The following is a 20,168-nucleotide window of genomic DNA, read 5'->3' as shown; positions in this document are numbered from 1 at the left end:
TTAGACACATTAATTAGGCGGTAATTTTACTATAGAGTATCGATAAAGAAATTTCTTTTGAGTTAGGGAGGGGGGGGGGGTGGTGGGCTCAGACGTTCTTACGCGGGGGGTGGGGCTTCGCCCCTACCTGAAGAATTATATGCAAGAAACTCTTCACGCAAACCATTTAGATTAGACAAAATTTCCTTTTTTTCAATGTTTACGCGAGAATCAATGACGTCATATTACTGTGTGCACTCTCTGGTTTGAGATTATGTTCTACTCTATGCTAAATGTGTCAACGTCATATTTCGTTTTTCGAATTACTGTGCATGTTTTTATTTTGCTTGTGTTTTCTCTAGAGCGTTCTTGTCAGACAGAGCGTTCTTGTCAGACAGACAGCGAAACTATTATTATAGATTGTTACAAAGAAATTTAGTATTAATACCAATTTTGTTGATTTTTAAAATTGTTTGTAATTAATAATTAAAATAGGGGTAAAGGTTGTGGTTGCTAAACCAAAAAGTGGTGAGTTCGAGCCTTGGGCAGATGAGGCTTGATAGCTAGGGGCAGCTACTCTTTTAGGAGAGACAACTCCAAAATCAAACAACTTTCAGATTTGAGAATCAAATTTTTTTTTACTTCCAGGATTTGCAAGATTTGAGATTTAAAAATTTCCAGGTGTGCAGTTTAAACCCTACCATCTAAACAAAGTATTAGCAACATAAACAGTTGTTTTGTATGGTGGCTTACATACATGGGGGGGGGGGGGGGGGGGGGGGTTCTAGAATAACACTTTAGGATGGGACTAAAAAATGTAAATAAATTGTATTGTATGCACAATCCTTTAAATATTAATTTTTATTTGAAGCTTGTTAGAAAGAATATATATCAGTTTTAAAGTAATGTATATTGAACAAGATATAAATCAAATATCTCAAAAAAGAAAAAAGGAAACAATAGTCCATTTTATTTTGAAATTCAGTCGGAAATTAAGTTTCAGGGTTTTTAAAAATTTCAAATTTTAGTTTCAGTATTGGTAAAATCAGCCTACTGATACCATGAACCTGAATCCTAATACTTTTTCTTATGAAACTACGTCAACCTTTTTCATTTCCAGTTAGTTTAATACATTAGAAAAATGAATATGTTGAAATGATTTCCTAAAGGTAGTGCTCAGAGAAACCTGTTTGGAGCTGGAGATGATAATTGGCAAAATAGAGGTGGTCAGACTAATCCACGTGTGACTTTTCAAGATCAAGGAAACAATCCTTATAAATGGTCTTCACATCAAGGATTAGGGAATAAGAGCAGAGTGGATAACCTACAAACTCCATCTATTGATGTTATGTAAGTTAATTTGTCAAAGTCCCAATTATACAAAAATAAATAAATTAAATGTAAACTACTTTGTAACTATAAAATATAAAAAAAAAACTGCCTTTAAAAATTATCTCTAACTGTTAATGCCTTGCAACAAATATATTTTAGGTTGTTGCTTTTAACTGTGGTGATATAAGGGTAATTTTTTTTTTCTTTTTTTTTTTTTTGCAGAAGTAATTTACCTAAAGAAATGGAAACATGGGAGAAATCTAAAATGTGGCAATTTTCCTGCTTTTCTTTAGAAAATAGTACACCTTGTCTACCAGGTAATGCTTTTCTTTAAATATTTCTTAATTATTTCTTAGTTTATTAATTTATTGTCGTATCCTCTCTGTTTTGGGAAGCTTTCTTTAGTTGAGCCATGTTAACCATTGCTTCTCCTTAAACAATCCTCTAGAATTGTTTAAATTGGCCCATTTGTCTTTTCCTTGAGGGTTCCAGTCCATAGTTTGCCTTGTTTACACCTTCTTTTCCTAGAGCATGCCCTATCCATATCTATTTGCATGCTTCTTTATCTCTGTCTATCAGCTGTTGTTTTCTTATTTGCCACATAACATCATTGGGCATTTTTCTGGCCATTTTATCTTTAGGATTTGTTGTACGTGTCTATTAGTGAAGGACTGTAGACTGTTCTTGTTTAATTTTATAACCCTCTGTAATGATGCTAGTTCAGGGTAGATGGTAGAAACAGACTATAGCTTAGTTAGTTAAACAGACCAATGGATATACAGGAGCTGACCGGTCATGTGGGACGGTCAGCTGACCACTGAAGCGTGGGTCAATAGTTAGTTCAGCGGCAGACATTGATAGGTAGCTATAGAGAATGGTCAGAGATATGTAGAACGAGGTAGAGAATTAGGGGTAGGTAGTGTGTTAGAGATGGTCATGGAAGTGTGCAGTTAGATAGCAGTTGTAGTTAGATAGTGTTAGCAGATAGTATATAGTTTAGACTAGTTAGGTAGAAGTAGGAAGTTGATTTGTAGAAATAAAGAATTATAGAACATCTTGAATTGGACTTGTGTGCGGTGCTTTCACAAAGCTATAACCAGGCGGGTTTCATCATCATTCACCCCACCCTCACACCCTCCATGTCTCTGAGCCATTTTTATAACAGACTGCTTTGACATTTGTGTTGGAGATTTTTATCTTGCTCCTGAGTGACAGGGCTTTGCGATTCCATGTGGGGAGTGGGCATATCTGACCTTGTTGATAATGGCTTTTGTCTTCTTCTGCTCTTTTATCTTTGTTGATATGTGAATTTGTCAGTCGTATGACTTCTGTATTAGCTTTATGGGCAGGTCCTGGTTGCTATTGATTCTAACGACCTTTATTTCTTTTCATTTTGGGACCTTCTGCAGGGTGTTACTCAGATAGTTGATATGGTTTGGTTTAAGCATATTTTAGCATAAATGTGAGATAGTAGGTTTAGCCTGATGTGCCAGATTGTTTCTACTCCATCTCAACTTTTCTGTTGGCTGTTCTTTGGTTTGGTTTTAGTTTATTATTGTGATTATTATTTTTTTTTTTTTGCTGTGCCATATATAATTATAGCTAGATTTATTAGACAGAATGGGAAACTGTCTTTATAATCTAGATCATATCTTTTAATCCAGATTTGTATGACATATCATTTGAAGAACTACGTACTGATGCTTATCATGCTATAAAGAATGGAAACATACAGTCCTATGTAAGTGTAAAGTAACTCAAATTTCAAAAATACATGTACCTTCTTACAAATAAACTCCAGAGAGAACTTACTTTTATTTATTTACCCTTATCTACCTGGATCTATATATTTCTACATTTGTTTATTTTATTCTTATAGCTAGTATACTTTTTTAACTGCAAGTTTTAAAGTAAAACAACATTAAAAAAGGAGTGAAAATTAGGAAGGGTGAGGTACTATATCAACATTTATATATTCTAATATATTGAGGCAAACTACCTGTACAAACATAATTATTTAAGCATTAGGCCTATAATTCTCAATATAAAAATTCTTTTGTCAGAGCTTTCCCCTCCCTCGGGTCTCCTGCCACTCCCTTCCTATCCTTTCAGCCTCCTCCAGCACGCAAGACTTCCTGGGTCAGGAGCTCTTGTAAACCTGATGGAATTTTTTTAAGTTGGACATTTTTCTGTAACAATTTATTATCTCCTAAAAGTACAAATATTGTCCTGAAATTGAAACAATCCCAATTTTTGAAGTGGGAAAACATTTTGATTTGTTATTGGGGAAATAGGGACATACATTTTAGGATGGGCAACTGACGCGCTATCTAGCTTCCTTTAAGCCTTTATAAGCTGATATGCTAGCCTAGTATTGATCAATATACATATTATATCGTTTGTTTTATAGATACTTTTATTTTCATAGCAGATATTTAAAAAACGATTGTAAAAATATAAGTTGTTTTGAAAAACATGCCTCATAACTTTTAGTTTCATTTTCTACAATCCTTCATCTCTTTATTTGTGGTATTTAGTTTGTCCCTTAAAATCATAATAAAATGAAAGGCTTGGAATGCTAATAAATGCCTTTATAGGGCTCATTTAATATTTATTTATTTGTACCAAGAATATGTGTATTAGTATGCCTAGTGAAAACAAGAAACTCAGATTTACAAATAAAAAACATGGTTTCTTGCTACATTGTGTCGCACACTTTTGACATCACAAATATCAAATGCTCAACTCAAATATGTATAATATACAAGTACAATATAATATTATAATATAGAAATAAAAACGTATAACAGTCAGAGCCTGTATATAGGATCAGCATGTATTGGTGGACTTGATTTGTGACATGTGTCTGTCATCATGTCAAGGGTTCCACCACATCTTGCTCTGGCACAGTTTATTACTATGTCATACTGTTGGGCTGTCAGATTTGAACTGTCACTGGTTCTATCGTCCACACTGATAAAATCCTATCACAAAACGGGTGTATATCTTGACCTTCACCGAATTCCTGAAACTGACTCAACAAACCCCTAGTTAAGAAGCACTATTCTTGGTTAAGAATAAATAATGTACAAATAATTCAAAGAATAAATAACTACAAGGTATTGTTATTATTAATTTCACTCACAGTGGAATTAATTTCTGAAGAATAACCACTATGTTTTGACAGGTAGAAAAGATAAAAAAGCTGGAGGATGAGTTTGCAGGCAAAAGAAGACATCTAAAGCACATGACAATGGAGACTAAACAAAAACTGGTAATAATATTAAACATCTATCCAGTAAAATATGTTTTGATATTGTTCATTTTTTATCTTTATGTTTTTTATTTTGTATGATGACTAAAAGTAAAGGAGAATCTTAGTTCTAAGTAGTAAAATGGATGTGTGCTTCAAATTTTACTCAAGAACCAGTGAGAAATACAAGGTTTAAAACAAATAGCAAAACTTATTTAGTTCATTCAAAACAAAAGTTTTCCATCTTATTATTTCTACTAAATAATTTTGTTATAGTACATGTTCTTGGAGTCCATCCATATACATTTTTTATAAGAGAAAAACATGGTATACACAGACCAAATATAGTCAGAGTAAGCATAGCTGAATGTCTATTATACAACTATTGGAACACTACCCACACAAACAAAATACAAGTGTGCATGAGCTTCTTCTATTTTATTAAAGACATCCCTCACTTGTTCAGCATATTTTGTTGTACTTCTAAAAATAAAAATGTTAAAGAACATTATTTTTTTTTAGAATTTAGTTTCTAAGACATTGGGCGGTATGACCTTTTAACTTTGTTTTATGGGTGTTGTCCATCTTTATGTTATGAAAGTCCTGGTTGAGAATGAACATCAGTGAAAGTAGCATTTCTGGACAACCCCAAATGTTCACATCTTTTTATTTAGTTATTTGTACATAGTATTTTTGTGATAGCATTAGCAGCTGCACATTCTGCAATAATAAATAATAATAAACATAATTCACTGGAAAAGCTGGTTTGCCTTACCTTTGGCATTGTATTCTCTTCTTGGCATATGCTTTGATCATCTGCCTGCGATCTCCACACAAAAAATGCACAGGCCAAAAATTCATGGAAATATGGGCCATCTTACTTGTCTGTTCTTTGATCACACCCTGATCTGAAATGTCCTGGAACTATATTCCTGGTCACCACCATGTTTTGAAGAGCCTTACTAAGCTACTAAACCAAGTAACTACATCACATGCCCAGTAAAATATCCCAAATTTCTATAACTGGGCTAGTTGACCATTAGTTCTGCTTTTGTTCTCTTTCATTGAGTTGCAAGTGGTTTAGTATGTTTATATTTTTATTTAGCAGGTTAATTGATCATGTACTCATGTGCAGTTTATTTACTTTTTCTTTGTTACCTAGTGTTTTCTTCAAAGGATCCGTAACCAATTATATTTTAGTCAGAAAGAAAGAAAAGTTGTTTTGAATAAATGAATAGGAGTAAAACTTGAAAAAGATTCAGTTTGCCATATTCTTATTTTAATGACAGTATAAATGTTTTATTTAAATCTTGTCTTTATTCTCAATTCAGATAACATTTCTGGATGACGTAAGACGTGGCATTACACACAAAATGTATGTATTTACAAAGTTACATGTTTAATAATTTTAAAAAAAAATTATGAATATTATTGTTATAATGACAGTTGATACGTTCAACACATTTTACTAACTTTTCTATATCCACTTTTGTGGATAAATAAAAATATTTCCCATTTTAGAAAAGATATCTTCATTGTGGTGTAGCTAATCAGTTTTGTTTTTATTTCCAACTAAAAAGTTCATAATACTATCCTATTAATACTATACTATATAGTTGAAAAGCTATTTCTTTTCTATTCTTGTTATGTAAGCATTTTCCAATAAATCATTAACTATAAGCTATTAACAATTTTCTAGTTTACTTTACTTCTAACACAATAGTAAAGTTTCTGTTATGATCCCAATTAAAAAAAATATTCTAATGTAAAAAGCTGACCTTAAATCAACCTTAATTGATTTGCCTTTATCCAGACACTGTTTCCACAATGCACAATTGAAAGCCCTAGTTTTTTTATTCAGTTATTATCACATAAAGAGAGGGACATGTCATTTTAGGAGTTCTGAGGGTACTAATAGAAACCTTTGTTTTTTATATAACTGCAACCCAGTTATTTTACTTTCATACAGTTCTGATCCAGTTCAAACCATATTTGGGCAGAGCAGAATAACAGATTCAAATAGCTCTGGGCAACTTGGAGGTACAAATAACAGCACAGGAGTATTTGGTGCATCAGTGTTTGGCTCAACCAACTCTGGGCCTGGTACTTTTGGAACATCGGCTGGTACTTTTGGAACATCGGCTGGTACTTTTGGAACATCGGCTGGTACTTTTGGAAGAACCAGCCAGCCAGCAGTCAGCACTCCTAGTACAAATACTTCTTTATTTGGAGGCAGTGATCCAAGCAATTCCTCTTTTAATAGTTTTGCTAGTTCTAATTCATTGCCAAGCTATTTTTCTAAGCAGATAACTGGAGTTAGTTCAGGTAGTCCAACCCATCAAGTTCATGATAATTCACAAAGTAACATCTTTGGAGGAAATCAAAGTGGATTATTTGGCAATGAAAGGAATTCTTCAAGCAACAATCCTATTGGATCTTTCTCTAACAGTCAAGTATCCTCACCAAGCAGTTGGTTAGGGAAACCCCAGCCAGGAGTGCCCTCTATCAACCTCCCTTCTGATCTCTTTGGAAAGAGTGCACAGTCTACACCTGTTTTTGGTTCAGCCTCAACCAATCAAGCCTCCGTTTTTAATACAAGCATATCACAAGTGCAGGCATCACAAGCAACCAATTTGTTTGGAAAACCATCCACACAAAATGTGTTTAACAATCCCATTCCAAGCATGGGAAAGCAAAATTATCAAGCTTCAATAAGCTCTAACACAAGCAGTAATACCTCAAAACTTTTTACACCTTTGACTGATTTGACGGATTTAGAAAAAGAAGCATTTAATGCCAAAGCTTTTCAGATTGGAAAAATACCATTGCGTCCTCCTCCTCAAGAATTACTTAATTTGTAATTATTTTCTTATTTGCTTGAAATAAAAGTTCTTAAATAGATATATACAGGACTCAATTTAATTCATTATCAATTTATTCTTCATTAAGGAGCTCTGCTTAATATAAAGTAACATAATAGGCATTATTCACTTATAGAAAATTTACATTGCAAATTATAATTGGTCCTAATAACTTCTTCAACATTATATTGTACTGTACATAATCCTCTGATCCCAAATTTCAGCAAAATGAATGTACTTTTGGAAATCATGGGATAGGGAAGTAAAGGACCAAAACATTATACTGTTTTTTTTAAACTCACATATAAATCTTTAAGAAGCTGACTGAGACATATGAAAGACTACAAGTTACAACTAGATACTGAAATGCAAATTGGTATCAATTTTGGTGTAATAAATGCACAGATAATACTTAAATGTACACTGGCATGCTTTATATTTACATTATTTCTCTTACAATTCTTACAAAATCAACATTAAAATTTTGCATTTGACCATGTACCATATTGTTAAACCAGTTGTATATTTCTCATTAATCAAATTAGAAATATTAGCACTGCCATTAACATGACTCATAAAATGTGCACCTCCAGATAGTAAAAAATCTGATTATTAGTGCATACATTTTGAAACTGATTACATTTTGTGCATACTGAAATTAAAAAAAAAAAAAAAAAATCTAAAATAAGGATATATACTTTTTTTTGCATATTATTAGCTTTAGATGCTACTAATAAAACTGATATTTTGAAAAAAAGGAATGTGACAAGGGAATGATCATTTAAAAAATATAAATTGGTGTTCTCTTATAGGAATATCATTTATGAAAAGATTTACTTTTTTTTTCCGTAGAAAAATCATGTGGCAGGAAGTAAAATGTTCATGATACAATAAAATACTGGAATAATGGGTTATCCAGCTCCTTTATACCAACACAAAATAATTCTTAATAAACATATCAAAAGTTTTATGTAGTTTATAATTAATTGATTTCTTAAACCAAATCTGTGGAGCTTTGAAAAATAATATCATTTGTAGAATGTTTGCTTAGGCAACAATAATAAATGTGTTTTTTTTTAAATTTATTTTAAAAAGGTATGCCTAATTAACAAGTAAATATTATATACAAAATAGATATTAACTAAATGATCATACAACAATTTTACATACACACTGAAATGAGTACAAAGGTAATTGGGAAACCTATAACCATGTATTCAAGGAGCTAAAACTGTCTTGTGATATTTCACCACAATCTGAATCACTTAGAGGTCATCCACTAGTTAACATTTTTTTCTGAAAATCTAGATCTAAAATGTGGGGGGAAAAGTCTAAGAGAATAATCAGCATTCTTTGCATTTTTATGTTTTTCTTTTCCCAAATTAACCAAAATATAGAAAAAAAATTCTATGGCAAGAAAAGCTTTCTTTTTAATCCATGTAGGAAAGATAAAATTGTATTGATATTTAACCTTTCCCTCAATGCAAAACCCCTTAACACATACAGCAGGTTTTCAGTTGATTAATTGATCATAAAACACAGACTTGAGTAAGAATCGATTTGAGATTTTTTTCCAGAGATATTTTTTAAATACAACTTCTTTCCACATTAAGCACATCAGGTTGCTACTAATAACTTAGAGCTAGAATTGTTTTTAAAAACTCACCCAGAAAGCATATAGATAAATATTTAAATAAAACTAAAATTCCTAGAACATCTCTGGCTAAAAAAATTAGAAAAATGTGCTAACACTTCTTTTGTCCTAAGGGTCACAATCTGAGTATTATAAAAGTAGTTATTAATTTTTTTTTACAGAAATAATTACAACATAGACAAAGAGGTGTAAAAATAATAGTTTATATTAAATTATGAAGGAATTGGTTCGTAAAATAAACAGATCAGAAAAAATGAGATTGTACTCCAGCAGTATATATCATTTGTGTATTATCTATGACATCAGACAATATTTATTGTACTTAAAAATTTATTTTTTAGAACACATTAATCTTATAGCTTTATAATTCCTTATTTCTAAAACTTAGCACCATTAAAATCTATTTGCATTTATTTGACATACCTTAGAGTTATAAGGTTCAATTTGCCAATATAAAATACATAACTTGGAACCTTGAAATTGTAATTTTTAATACATTTCTTGTTTGTTCATCAGCAATCTCATTTATACAAAAAAAATTCATGTTGATTTTATTTACAAAAACATGAAGCAGGTAACCAAATAAAGTTAACCGGCAAAAATACTTGGATAGACTCAGTATTTCCTTAAATGAGCAAATATATACACATTAAAAAAAACAAAAAAGAAAACAATCGTTAATGAAACTAATAATAAATTTGAAAGCTAGGATATGGGTGTGAATAACAAAGCAATAACAAAACAAAATGATTATTTATTTACATCACTGAAAAATGAGTATTAGAACAGTTTAATTCCTAGAATTATAAAATCAAGTTTCTGATTAGGTGAGTATTTTGCCAGTTTTATCAACTAGTTTTAAAATTCAATAATTAAGTTAAGACTAAATGCATTTCTGATTTACTAGGATATCTAGTTGCTGAAGAAATTCAGTTTTCAGATAAAGTTACAATGTGTAAAAATAAAAACAAGCTAAAGGTAATATTTTTGTTAAACTAAGCATCAGCTGATTTCTCTTTTGGAACAAAGCCACCACTTTTCTTGTTAGCACTAGACTCTGATCTACATCGTGGCCTCATTTCACCTTGTTCAAAGCCATCCTCTTCTTCAATCAAAATATTTTTCGCACTATCTGCTTTAACTTCCACCAAAACATCAGTTGGTTTAGAAGCTGTGCTGCTTGAAGTGCCACAGCTGTGCAGCATGGCTAAGGGACTTACAAAAAGACCAGCAGGACTGCCAGGTGAACTGCTGCCATCTCCTGTGGCTTTATTGATGCTAGATGTGTTAATGCTAATGTGGCGGCTTCGAAATGCTTTACTCAAGGTACGGCTGCTTCGATTTAATTTGTTGGGAACTGCTTGCATTGAACTAGGTTGTATCACATAGCTGCAGAATTAAGATCAACATATTTTTTACACAAACATTGATGTTTCTAGTATTAATCTAGATATATCCTATTCATTTTTTGTCTCGAAAAGCAAATAAAACAATGAAAATATTTTTCTCTGAGTCAGTTTTTTTTAGGAAGTTTTTGTTGTTCTCTGTCTACCATACATCTTCAAAGTAGTAACTCCAATTCAATCTTTTCAACTATTAAGTCAGCTAAGGGTTTGATTTAAAAAGTTTAAGCTGGGAGTAAACATAAAGATGATGAAAACTTACACCATATCACCACATTTGAGTCTCCTGGTTGGTGAAGGATTGACAATAACATAGGAAAGTGTCTTGGCTGGTTTCTGGATAGTATCTACAAAATAGGGTGATTAAGTTTATTTATACACAAGGAAAAAAGAAAGTTATAAAGATAATAGCAAAATTATTAAGCAATGTTATAGATTGCCTTGTAGCAACCCAATGAACAAAATGAGCATCATTAATTATAATTAATAAAATAGCTATGTTCAAAGAACAGTTCAGTACTCTATTTTATCTCCTATAAATTAGAGGCTATTTTGCAGATATCTATTTTTAGGAACTTGTGAATACAGTATCCCTGAGCTACAGATAAAAACTTACAAGGTCGACTTTTGATTGCTAGACCTAAACTCTCCATTCTAGCTTGAACCATTTCCTCAAGATGGCGATTACTGTTTTTATCTTTCTCAGAAAATACTGCACCAACAGACGTTCTAGATGATCTAAGATTCTTCTTTTGGTGGTCACCAAAATGAAATAAGTGACTTCGACCATGTCTTTTCTGCTTTGTGGTATTGTTATTTTCGGCCATTTCAGTTAACTGAAAATCACAATCATTGATGTAGCCTGTAATTTTTTTTTTCTCATGAAATTTAATGTACTGTTATGTGATATCTTAAGATTACTTTACAGATTAAATTATCAACTTTCAAGCTTTTTAAAATTTTGCACTACTATTATTTAATACTTAATTTCATATAATGTGAATCATTTCAAACTGTTTCACATAAACGTTGAATATTTTACAGTGTCACTCATCTGACAGGTTAAATTACCATTTGTAAATATTTAAATGTATGCCAACTACAGTGAGAATCAGAGGAATGAAATTAATTTATTCCAGCACATGACATGCCTGGGCATTTTTGTTAAATAAAACAGCACTTTTTGAAGTTATAGTTTGGTAATAAAAGATAACTAAGTTGTACCTATATCAGAAATAAAATAGTAATTCAAGCAGGGATTTTTTTTTAAAGCCCAAGAGTATGTTTGGAGAGCTAATACTACTAATAGGTGAATTTTTATAGTTAGCCAAACCTCAACAGGGGAAGATGGAGAAGTCTGCTTTTCAGTCCTATAAATGGCTATGGGGATTTCTCCTGTAGTAGAGCACAAACCCTGATACAAATCTCCATAAGTGGGAAATTGAGAGAGTGTAGCTCTACGAATTCTGACCTGTAATTATTTATAGATATTATGGTAATTTTTATATGTAAAGTAATAAATGATGCTCTGGTAAACAAAACAAATATGCCATAAGCAATAAAGAAATTTAAATAAAAAAACTATGAATTATATTAAATAGTATAACTTTAACCAGAACTGTTAATTCTAATTTATCTTACACTAGAGAGATGCCCAGAATTTTTCTCAGCATCAATACCAAGTAGAAGCCGAACAAAACTAATCAAATAGCCTTTAACAAAAGTCTGAAAATACAGAGATGTATTGAGTTATTTTTACATCAGTCAACTTAATCAGTGCATTCCTTTTTTAGATTTTTATTTCAAGACAAAATTATTAAGAATTATTTTAAACATATCATTTCAATTGTTGACTAATTTTTATATAAATCTACACAAAATTATATTTTTAACAAAAAAAAAGAAAAGTCACTGTTCTAATAAAAATGCAAAAATTGTAAAAAACCAGTTAGCATATTCTACCTTTACAAACATTAGTATTATTTTAAAACCGATTAAAACATTCCATAACTACTGTTATGTAAAAACATACCTGATACAAAAGCCTGTCTAGCATATGAGAGCTGAAAACTTTGCCTGCAGCAAATGGAAGTCTAAACATATATGGAAGATGTGAGGCTGCTTGCTCCTTCAATCTCTGTTATGTTATTTGTATTGGTAAAATAAAAACCAGTTATATTTTGTCTTTGACTTTCAAAATGTATATAAATACATCATCTTTAAAGAATCAAGTAAAAACCATATTAAAAATAAACAAAATAAATTGAAAATAAACCCAAACAAAAAGGACAATGCTTTTAAACAAATGTCACACAATCTAGAAAGAGCAATTTGAAATTATCTTTTAAAATAAAATTTGTAAATTTTACCTGTTCAAGTTTACGTATCTTTAGCATATAAGAATCTTTGGCTTTAAAGTGCATAAATCTCATGTTAGATGCTTCATTCACTTCTGTGATAATGTTCACATGAGGGAATAGCCTGTTGATTCATACTTCTTATTAAAGGTAACTGTTAAGTAATAATATAGTATAATGCACTTAAAGCCTTCAGATTAAGACAATATACCTGGATATTTTCTGTACTGTAACAATTGTCTCAGCATCACTTAAGTTTTCTTCTCCACCAGGATCAGCTTCCATGTGAGAAATTACTAGGTGCACAGCTTTATTCACACCAGCAACTAAAAGATCATCTAGGCTAAATAAAACATTTCATTCATCAATGGTCTGTGAACATGAATAAACAGCTTTTTCCTAACCCCTATGCTGTTGTAAATTACCAATATAGTACCTCTCTGTGATGTTAATTGTACACTAGAAAATTACACTATTTATTAAATATTAAATAATACCTTGTCAAAATTCCTTGCATCCAAAAAACTAGAGGGAAGTGAGCTATTGTTTCTAAAAAAAATCTGGATGGACTGCAAAATAAATAAGTTTTTTTATTTTCTTAGAAATTTCAGTCATGTTTTTTTTTTATAAAAAAAAGGGTGTTTTAAAAATTACTTACAGTTCTTCAAACATGAGAATAATAGGACTGAGTGACAGTTGACTTAGGTAGTTGGATCTTAAAGGAATAATGAAATTATACAGTCCAGGGCAGCACCGGCGAACTGACAGAATAACTAGCTGATTTTCCCAGCGCTGGTCTGAGGCCACTTTGTAGCTGCAGTGTTGACAAGGCTTTTGTTTAAAAAAAATTATTATTATTATTACATTAAAAAAAGGTTTGAATAAATTTGAATAAATTTGTCTATACTTGGGGTCAAAATATCTACTTCAAAAATTCTTTTTTAAAATCCTTTAGATTAGCCTACTTAAGGGCATGGGTGTGTGATGAAAACCAAAATAACCAAAATGCTTATTTCTAAGCCTAATGCTATAATAATTAGCATATAGATCTAGTTATGACTCAAAGAGTTAAGTCTAAAAATGAAAAAATGGCTGAAAATTTCATGCCGTTGTCATGGTGATGGCTGCCTTCTTGGATATTTTTTTTACAATTTCAACATTGAAATAGCTTTCTTTATTATTATTAAAATTTATGAAAATTTTCTCTAGTTATTCTGTATACATATACAAATATTATGAAAATATTATAGCATTCAGTTTAGAAATAAACATTTTGATTATTTGGTTTTCATTACCCGCCCATGCTCTTAATTACTAACAACTAAAAAAATTGTTTAAATAATCTTATCTAAAGAATGTTTAACAATGTTTAGAAGATCAACAAAGTGAAGCTTAATAAATTTAACATTTTTATTTTAGACTAGTTTGCTCCTTGTTTTACATCGAAATTTTATAAAAAGCTTTTAATTGCACTAACAGTAAGATTTTCTTTCTTTATATTTGTAGCTGTAATTGTAAAATGTGTTGTTCTTAATTTAGTGCATTTAAAAACTTGTTAAGCTACTAAAGAATAGTATGAGATTGTTAAATTACTTTTCCCCATTCCAGGCAGCAAAGAGCTCTTGATTCTTTGTGCAGATGGCATAATGTACGCCTTGTCCCCATGTTTAATGTGCACGGTGGAGGGCCTATGGTCATACTAAGAAAGAAAAAAAAGCAAGTTATATGAAAAGAAAAATGTCCTATTGTATTATTTGTAATGTTATAGTTATATGGATTTAAATCTATACACCTCCTCCTGGTTGAATATAAATCACATTTGCACAGAGGTGAATTTTAACAGAAATACTAATAAAATAAAATGACGGAGGGACATAGGATAAAACAATGATTTTAGACACTAAAAATTAAGAACAAAGAAGAAGAAGACAGGTGAGCTAATGGTATTGAGAGCGTGGAGTGATGGACATTCACCTTGACAGAAGGCATGACTCGTTGATCACAGGGTTAACCCTAGATTTCTAGGTAGCCTATATATATGGAGCCCAGGAAAAGTAAAACTAGGATGGCCATACAGAACAATCAAGATGGCCAGACAGAACAATCAAGATGGCCAGACAGTACGACTAGAAATGAAATATGGGGGATTAGTCAAGCTTCTGGTATTAAGTTCTAAATCCAGACTAGGCGGAACAAGGACCAACATTTGTGAGAACAAGACTGGGCTTAAGGAATTTGGTAGCCTGTTACGTTTTATGTTGTCAGCTGTGAAGTGCATTTTCCTGATACATGATAGTGTTCAAAATAAATACCATTGAACCTGCAAACAATGAAGAAATGTCTTTTTTCATCTGTTAAACTCAAATACAAAAGTTTGTAAAAAACAACTTTTTTGATGAAGATTTGATCAAACTATTCATTACATTGTAATTACTACAATTAATGATAAGTAATACAAAACATACAACAAAGTGATGCATAATATCTTATGCCAAAATTCGATACAGATGCTAAATCATAAAGTCCTGAGTTCAGCAACCCATTTGGGAGAGAAAACTCTAAAATCAAACAACTGCTAACGTGTAGTTTGTTCTTGCATTGACAAAGGCTATAAAGCAAATCCAAAAAGAAAAGCAGGCTGAAATCAGAGTCAACAGCCTATATGGCGCATAACATGTTGACACGTAATACTTAATTGTGATGGAGGCAATACTGCCCTACATTACAATTAAGAACAATGAAGAAGAAGATATTCTAATTTTTTGGTTGGAAAAACAAAATCACTTGATCCCCCTTGTACTAACCCAATTTTTATCACTGAAAAAATTCTGAAAGAGAGCATAACTAATGTAGTTTTTAATAATTTAAGTCATCAATAATGAAATTTTTAATAGCAGGTGACACCCTAACAACATCATAACAAGTATATTAAATTATCATCACATTTTATTACCTTTCCTTTCCAAGATCAATCATATGCTGAACAATCTTTGAAGGTACTGTTGCACCATGCACACGATCAAATGTTTCAAGTCCACTGGGTGGTGAATCACCCATCTTATCTCTAGTATCAGTTTTAAAGGCAACAAGAGGAATTGTGTCCCTTGACAACAATGGCTCACCTAGAAAATAAATTTAAAAAAAAATTAAATTCCATTAAAATTAAAAATCAGAATATAAGCCATTTAATTAGTAAAAATTAACATAAGTACATGTTTGATTAGATGATACAAAACATTTTTAATTTTAAAAAATCAGAGACATGCTGTAAACATATGATGATCACTAAAAAAAATCTTTTAAATGGTGCAATGGTAAAGTAAAATATCTTATTTACAAGTTAGATTGTGTTAGATTGTCAGCCATATTGTCAGGAGCCAGCATCTTACACAGGAGACAGAAATTATTCTAACCACTACACAATTTGAAAATGGGTAGAAACAACAGTTTACATCAATTAGAATCTGAAATTATTTTACTAGACTATTTGTAAAAACAATTAGCCAAATTTGAAATTCTATTTACTGTCTTATTTAGTCTCACGCCCCCCCCCCCCCCCTTCCCGATCGGCATTATGGGGCTCAGCAATACGGTAATTCAAGTGTAAAAAGTAACTCTGTACATTTGACCATACATTTATTACATTATAATCAAGCTAAAATTAATTTGACATCACTCACCTTCTAGTCCTTTGCGTAGATTTTTACCAAGAGTAGCTACATAACCAATATTTGATGTTATTGTACTAAACACAGACTCTTCATCCACATCTTCTGGCTCAACATCTTGCATTAGCTTATTCATCTCTTTCACTAATATTGCTGTAAAAATAAAAAGTAAATGGTAAATTTATTTGTAGATTTCTGAGTAAAGTAATAATCGATCTCTATCTGTAGTTTCAGAATCATAAGAAACTAGGTTAATTATAACCATTAGGCCTATTGATTATTAATGTACTTAAACTAAAAAATTGTTTATGACATTCTATTGGTACAAGCTAAAAGCAAAAACAAATTATTTATCATCAATTAGACTGTTAAGCATAGTCCTACCAATGTTTTTGTTTCTAACTTCCGATGAGCTTTTGCCTTCATCTAGGTCACTGGGAGAGATTTTGACATTTTCTTCTCTGGATAAACTCATATAGAAGCAATAATCAGAAGCTTTCATCACATATTCAGGGCCTGGATTCAACTGAAGCTTTGCTTCTGCAGCAGTTGAATCAAATACAGCAATCAAGTTCACACCATACCTATATTTAAAAAAAAAAAAAGAGTGTAATAGACAGTTCTGGATAACTAGACCAATACTGAATTTAAGACATTTTATTGAGTTTATTTTGCTTTGTTATAAAATATAATATACAAATTATATTAATGAAATCATTAACACACAATTTGAAAAAAAAATTAGAAGGAATAAATGTAGTCAGCTACATGCAGAGACTAGAAAAAAAATATTTCTTGAACAAAATTGTAAAATATAACTAATTCTTTTAAAAAGATATACTGTAGATTCTTAGGCACCATGCAGACATTTCTATAGATTTTTAAAAAAAAACTTGTTTGAACTGCATTTAGAATGCTTTAAGTTGCAAATAAATGATGTTATAGGAAATGCTTTTAGAATCTTAAACTCAACAAAATAAAAATATCTATTAAATACATAATTATATTATATATATGTAGTCTTACTTTTTATGAGCATCAACAGAAGCATAAGAAAATTTCTTTCCATCATAATCTCGGAAAAAAAGACTGCGTTGTAATTGTATGTGGTAGATTTCATTACCAGAATGTCGGCCATAGACCTGCTGCCAATTTTCTGGTGCCCACTGACCCTCCCTGCAAAAATTATTTAAAATTATAACCTCATTGAAACAGAGTCATTACAAAAAAAAAATTGTTTTACCAAAAAAAGACTTACTGGCCTCTTGAAGTATGCAACAGCAGAGTTACAAGAGTAGACAAACCAGGATATAAGCAATTGTTGGCAAGTAGGGCAAATTTGAATTCATCTTCACTGACAACATGTTCTGTTTTTTAAAAAGTTGTAATCAATTTTGTTATAAGTTTTAAATGGAGATGGATGATCTGTGTTTAAAAACTAAAAACAAATAATCCACAAGTTTTTTTGGTAAGCCTTTTTTTTTAACCTAAGAAACTAAAAGCATTTGAAGCCAAAACATGAAGCAATTACACTTAGCCTTCAATATATAGTTTAGTTTTCTCTCCTAGATAGGTTGCTGTCCTTAGCTATGAAGCATCATCTAGTTGAGAGTCAGACTTGATTTTTCGGTTTACCCATCTGACCACGCTAGCCCACTTTTTGACAATATTCTTTAATTTTGACTGAAATCCATTGATCTTCATCATTGTGTTCTTAACCCAGTCAAAATAATAAAGAATAAATCTTTACCTTTATTGTACTTTTTGTGTTAGAGATTTTAAGGATGGCTAAAAAATTTATTTTAGTAAACAAACCTGCAAACTTAACATGTATTTTGTTGGAAGCTTTATACAGCTGAATATATTGTGCACAGTTAGGAGCAAAATCTTTGACAGCCCATGATCTTAGAACTGTGTGCTGGTCCTAAGACAAAAAACATTGAAGATATCTAGGGTAAGTTGATCATGTTCAAACTAAAAAAAGTTTCATTACTCTATCATGTCTATATTTTATAAAAATCATTGGCTGTTGTATTAAAAACATAACATACACATTTCTCCATATCATCACAATTTTTGTTGACAAGAAAAAAACACGCCTCAGCTTCATGGATTCTGTAGTAATAGAATTTGGTGTTCAATATATAATTCAATTACAATTTATTGGGAGTATTCAGAAGTATAAAAAAAATCAATGTTGAGCAATACAGGGAAATCTTGTAATATATTTTACATTATTTCTAAATTTCAGCAATATATTATCTAGGCAATTAATTGAAAATAAATGTAAGCTAGACAATATGTAAGCATTATCTGTTAATAACAAGATTACTTATTTTAGCCAATCATTTTTCCCAATGATAATTCCAGTTTTGTAAACAACTAAAATGATAATTTATTAAGACCTGCATCTTTTAAGGTCAATATCTTTCAAAGCAGATCCTCTGATATAAAGAACCCTGTTAGCCCATTTTGGGTCTTTTAAGATGAATTGCATGTTGTCATCTAGTTCTTCTGAACTCATCATAACAACTGTGTAATTCTGAAAAAAAAATTAGCTTTTTTATATCATATTATATTATTAACATGCTCAAATGATACAAAATATAATAGATTTTTTTGTTGACTGCTCATCGTCTACAACTTACACAAACATAAGACTTTTTCACACATTAATTCAACTTTGCTTTCAGCTCATTTTCATGTTCTGTTAACCAAGTCTGTCTGCACTTACTTCAAGTTTTGGGTGCTCAAAAAACTCACTGAGGAAACTCATAACTGACTCAATCGTGAACTCAGAACCAATAACAACCACATGTTTCCCTTTCGATGCAGCTCGTTTACTGTAATCTCCACCCATTTTTTTTCTCTGTGCCCATGTTGAACCAATCTCTTCAAGCTGCGTTAATATTTGTTAAATAAGATGACATTAAGATGACTTCTAAGAAATATATAAAATACATCAGAGCAATCAATATTTATTAATTAACGTTGCTCTATTTTTCTCATGTGTATGTATATGTTTATATTTATTTATACTAGTTTATGAATCAAGTAAACAAGCAAGTCAAAATATGCAAACGCAAACACACACTTTTGTACATAACTGTAAGTTTGTAATTAACTGGCTTATTTCTTTTTACAAACAAGATTGTAAGCTTGCAATCATGCATGCACAATTCTGGCAAAGCCAACATATTTTTACAGTATAAGTTATGATGCTGCTATAGATCAGAAGTTCCCTTTCATTGTATAAATTTGATTTTTAACCTGTTTCTTTAAGTAGTAATTTCAAAATATTATTGTAGAGCATGCAGTAGCTAGACCTTGTCATATAAATCATGATAATCTCCAACAAGCTAATAGATAGTACTTCACAAATAGTAAATATTCCTAATTCTAACTAAAGTTTGTAGTCATGCATTCTATCACACAAGCACATAAAATACAATAAAAAGCATACCTGTCTAGGAATAAATGAAAAAGCCACACAAATCATAATACACATAAATAGTTGACCAAGCCAAATATCAGGTGAAATATCACCATACCCAACTGTAGTCAGAGTCACTATGACAAAATACACACTCTGAAACATGCTTAAATTAGTTTCAAGACTACCTCGCTGTATGTGTTGTATGCCACAAATTCTGAGGAAAGG

The 20,168-nt window shown here is 31.0% G+C and overlaps 2 protein-coding genes across 5 annotated transcripts in view; one reads left to right on the top strand and one right to left on the bottom strand.

Moving 5' to 3' along the window:
- Positions 1-877: 877 nt before the first annotated feature.
- LOC131949965 (nucleoporin NUP42) lies at positions 878-7,469 on the top strand. Of its 4 annotated transcripts, XM_059311940.1 has the most exons (7): positions 878-1,329; positions 1,534-1,628; positions 2,976-3,052; positions 4,499-4,585; positions 5,896-5,939; positions 6,534-6,700; positions 6,743-7,469. In XM_059311940.1, exons 2-7 carry the CDS (start codon positions 1,553-1,555, stop codon positions 7,423-7,425), a joined length of 1,134 nt encoding a protein of 377 aa, XP_059167923.1. In that variant the 5' UTR covers positions 878-1,329; positions 1,534-1,552; the 3' UTR covers positions 7,426-7,469. The 4 variants fall into 4 exon arrangements, with proteins under 4 accessions (XP_059167923.1, XP_059167921.1, XP_059167924.1 ...); XM_059311938.1 differs by having other exon boundaries at positions 897-1,329; positions 6,534-7,469; XM_059311941.1 differs by lacking the exons at positions 878-1,329; positions 1,534-1,628 and adding an exon at positions 2,622-2,660 and having other exon boundaries at positions 6,534-7,469.
- An 84-nt stretch (positions 7,470-7,553) lies between these two features.
- Positions 7,554-20,168, bottom strand: part of LOC131949964 (potassium channel subfamily T member 2) — a 40,070-nt gene continuing 27,455 nt past the window's right edge. Inside the window, exons 9-29 of the mRNA XM_059311936.1 lie at positions 19,971-20,157; positions 19,242-19,406; positions 18,913-19,049; positions 18,559-18,622; positions 18,323-18,431; positions 17,766-17,874; positions 17,534-17,683; positions 16,892-17,091; positions 16,520-16,660; positions 15,793-15,961; positions 14,433-14,538; positions 13,498-13,670; positions 13,337-13,408; positions 13,051-13,182; positions 12,852-12,963; positions 12,515-12,619; positions 12,124-12,207; positions 11,816-11,953; positions 11,099-11,318; positions 10,745-10,829; positions 7,554-10,468 (exon numbers count right to left, since the gene is read on the bottom strand). Of these exons, the coding sequence (XP_059167919.1) occupies positions 10,075-10,468; positions 10,745-10,829; positions 11,099-11,318; positions 11,816-11,953; positions 12,124-12,207; positions 12,515-12,619; positions 12,852-12,963; positions 13,051-13,182; positions 13,337-13,408; positions 13,498-13,670; positions 14,433-14,538; positions 15,793-15,961; positions 16,520-16,660; positions 16,892-17,091; positions 17,534-17,683; positions 17,766-17,874; positions 18,323-18,431; positions 18,559-18,622; positions 18,913-19,049; positions 19,242-19,406; positions 19,971-20,157 (3,052 nt within the window). The 3' untranslated portion in view covers positions 7,554-10,074. The remainder of the gene's footprint in view (positions 10,469-10,744; positions 10,830-11,098; positions 11,319-11,815; positions 11,954-12,123; positions 12,208-12,514; positions 12,620-12,851; positions 12,964-13,050; positions 13,183-13,336; positions 13,409-13,497; positions 13,671-14,432; positions 14,539-15,792; positions 15,962-16,519; positions 16,661-16,891; positions 17,092-17,533; positions 17,684-17,765; positions 17,875-18,322; positions 18,432-18,558; positions 18,623-18,912; positions 19,050-19,241; positions 19,407-19,970; positions 20,158-20,168) is intronic.

This window comes from Physella acuta, unplaced genomic scaffold (genome assembly GCF_028476545.2).
Source record: "Physella acuta isolate Inbredline_101_S28 unplaced genomic scaffold, ASM2847654v3 ptg000722l, whole genome shotgun sequence".
Classification (NCBI taxonomy): domain Eukaryota; kingdom Metazoa; phylum Mollusca; class Gastropoda; family Physidae; genus Physella; species Physella acuta.
The sequence above is the reverse complement of the archived record's forward strand: the minus strand, read 5'-3'. Positions and strand labels throughout refer to the sequence as shown.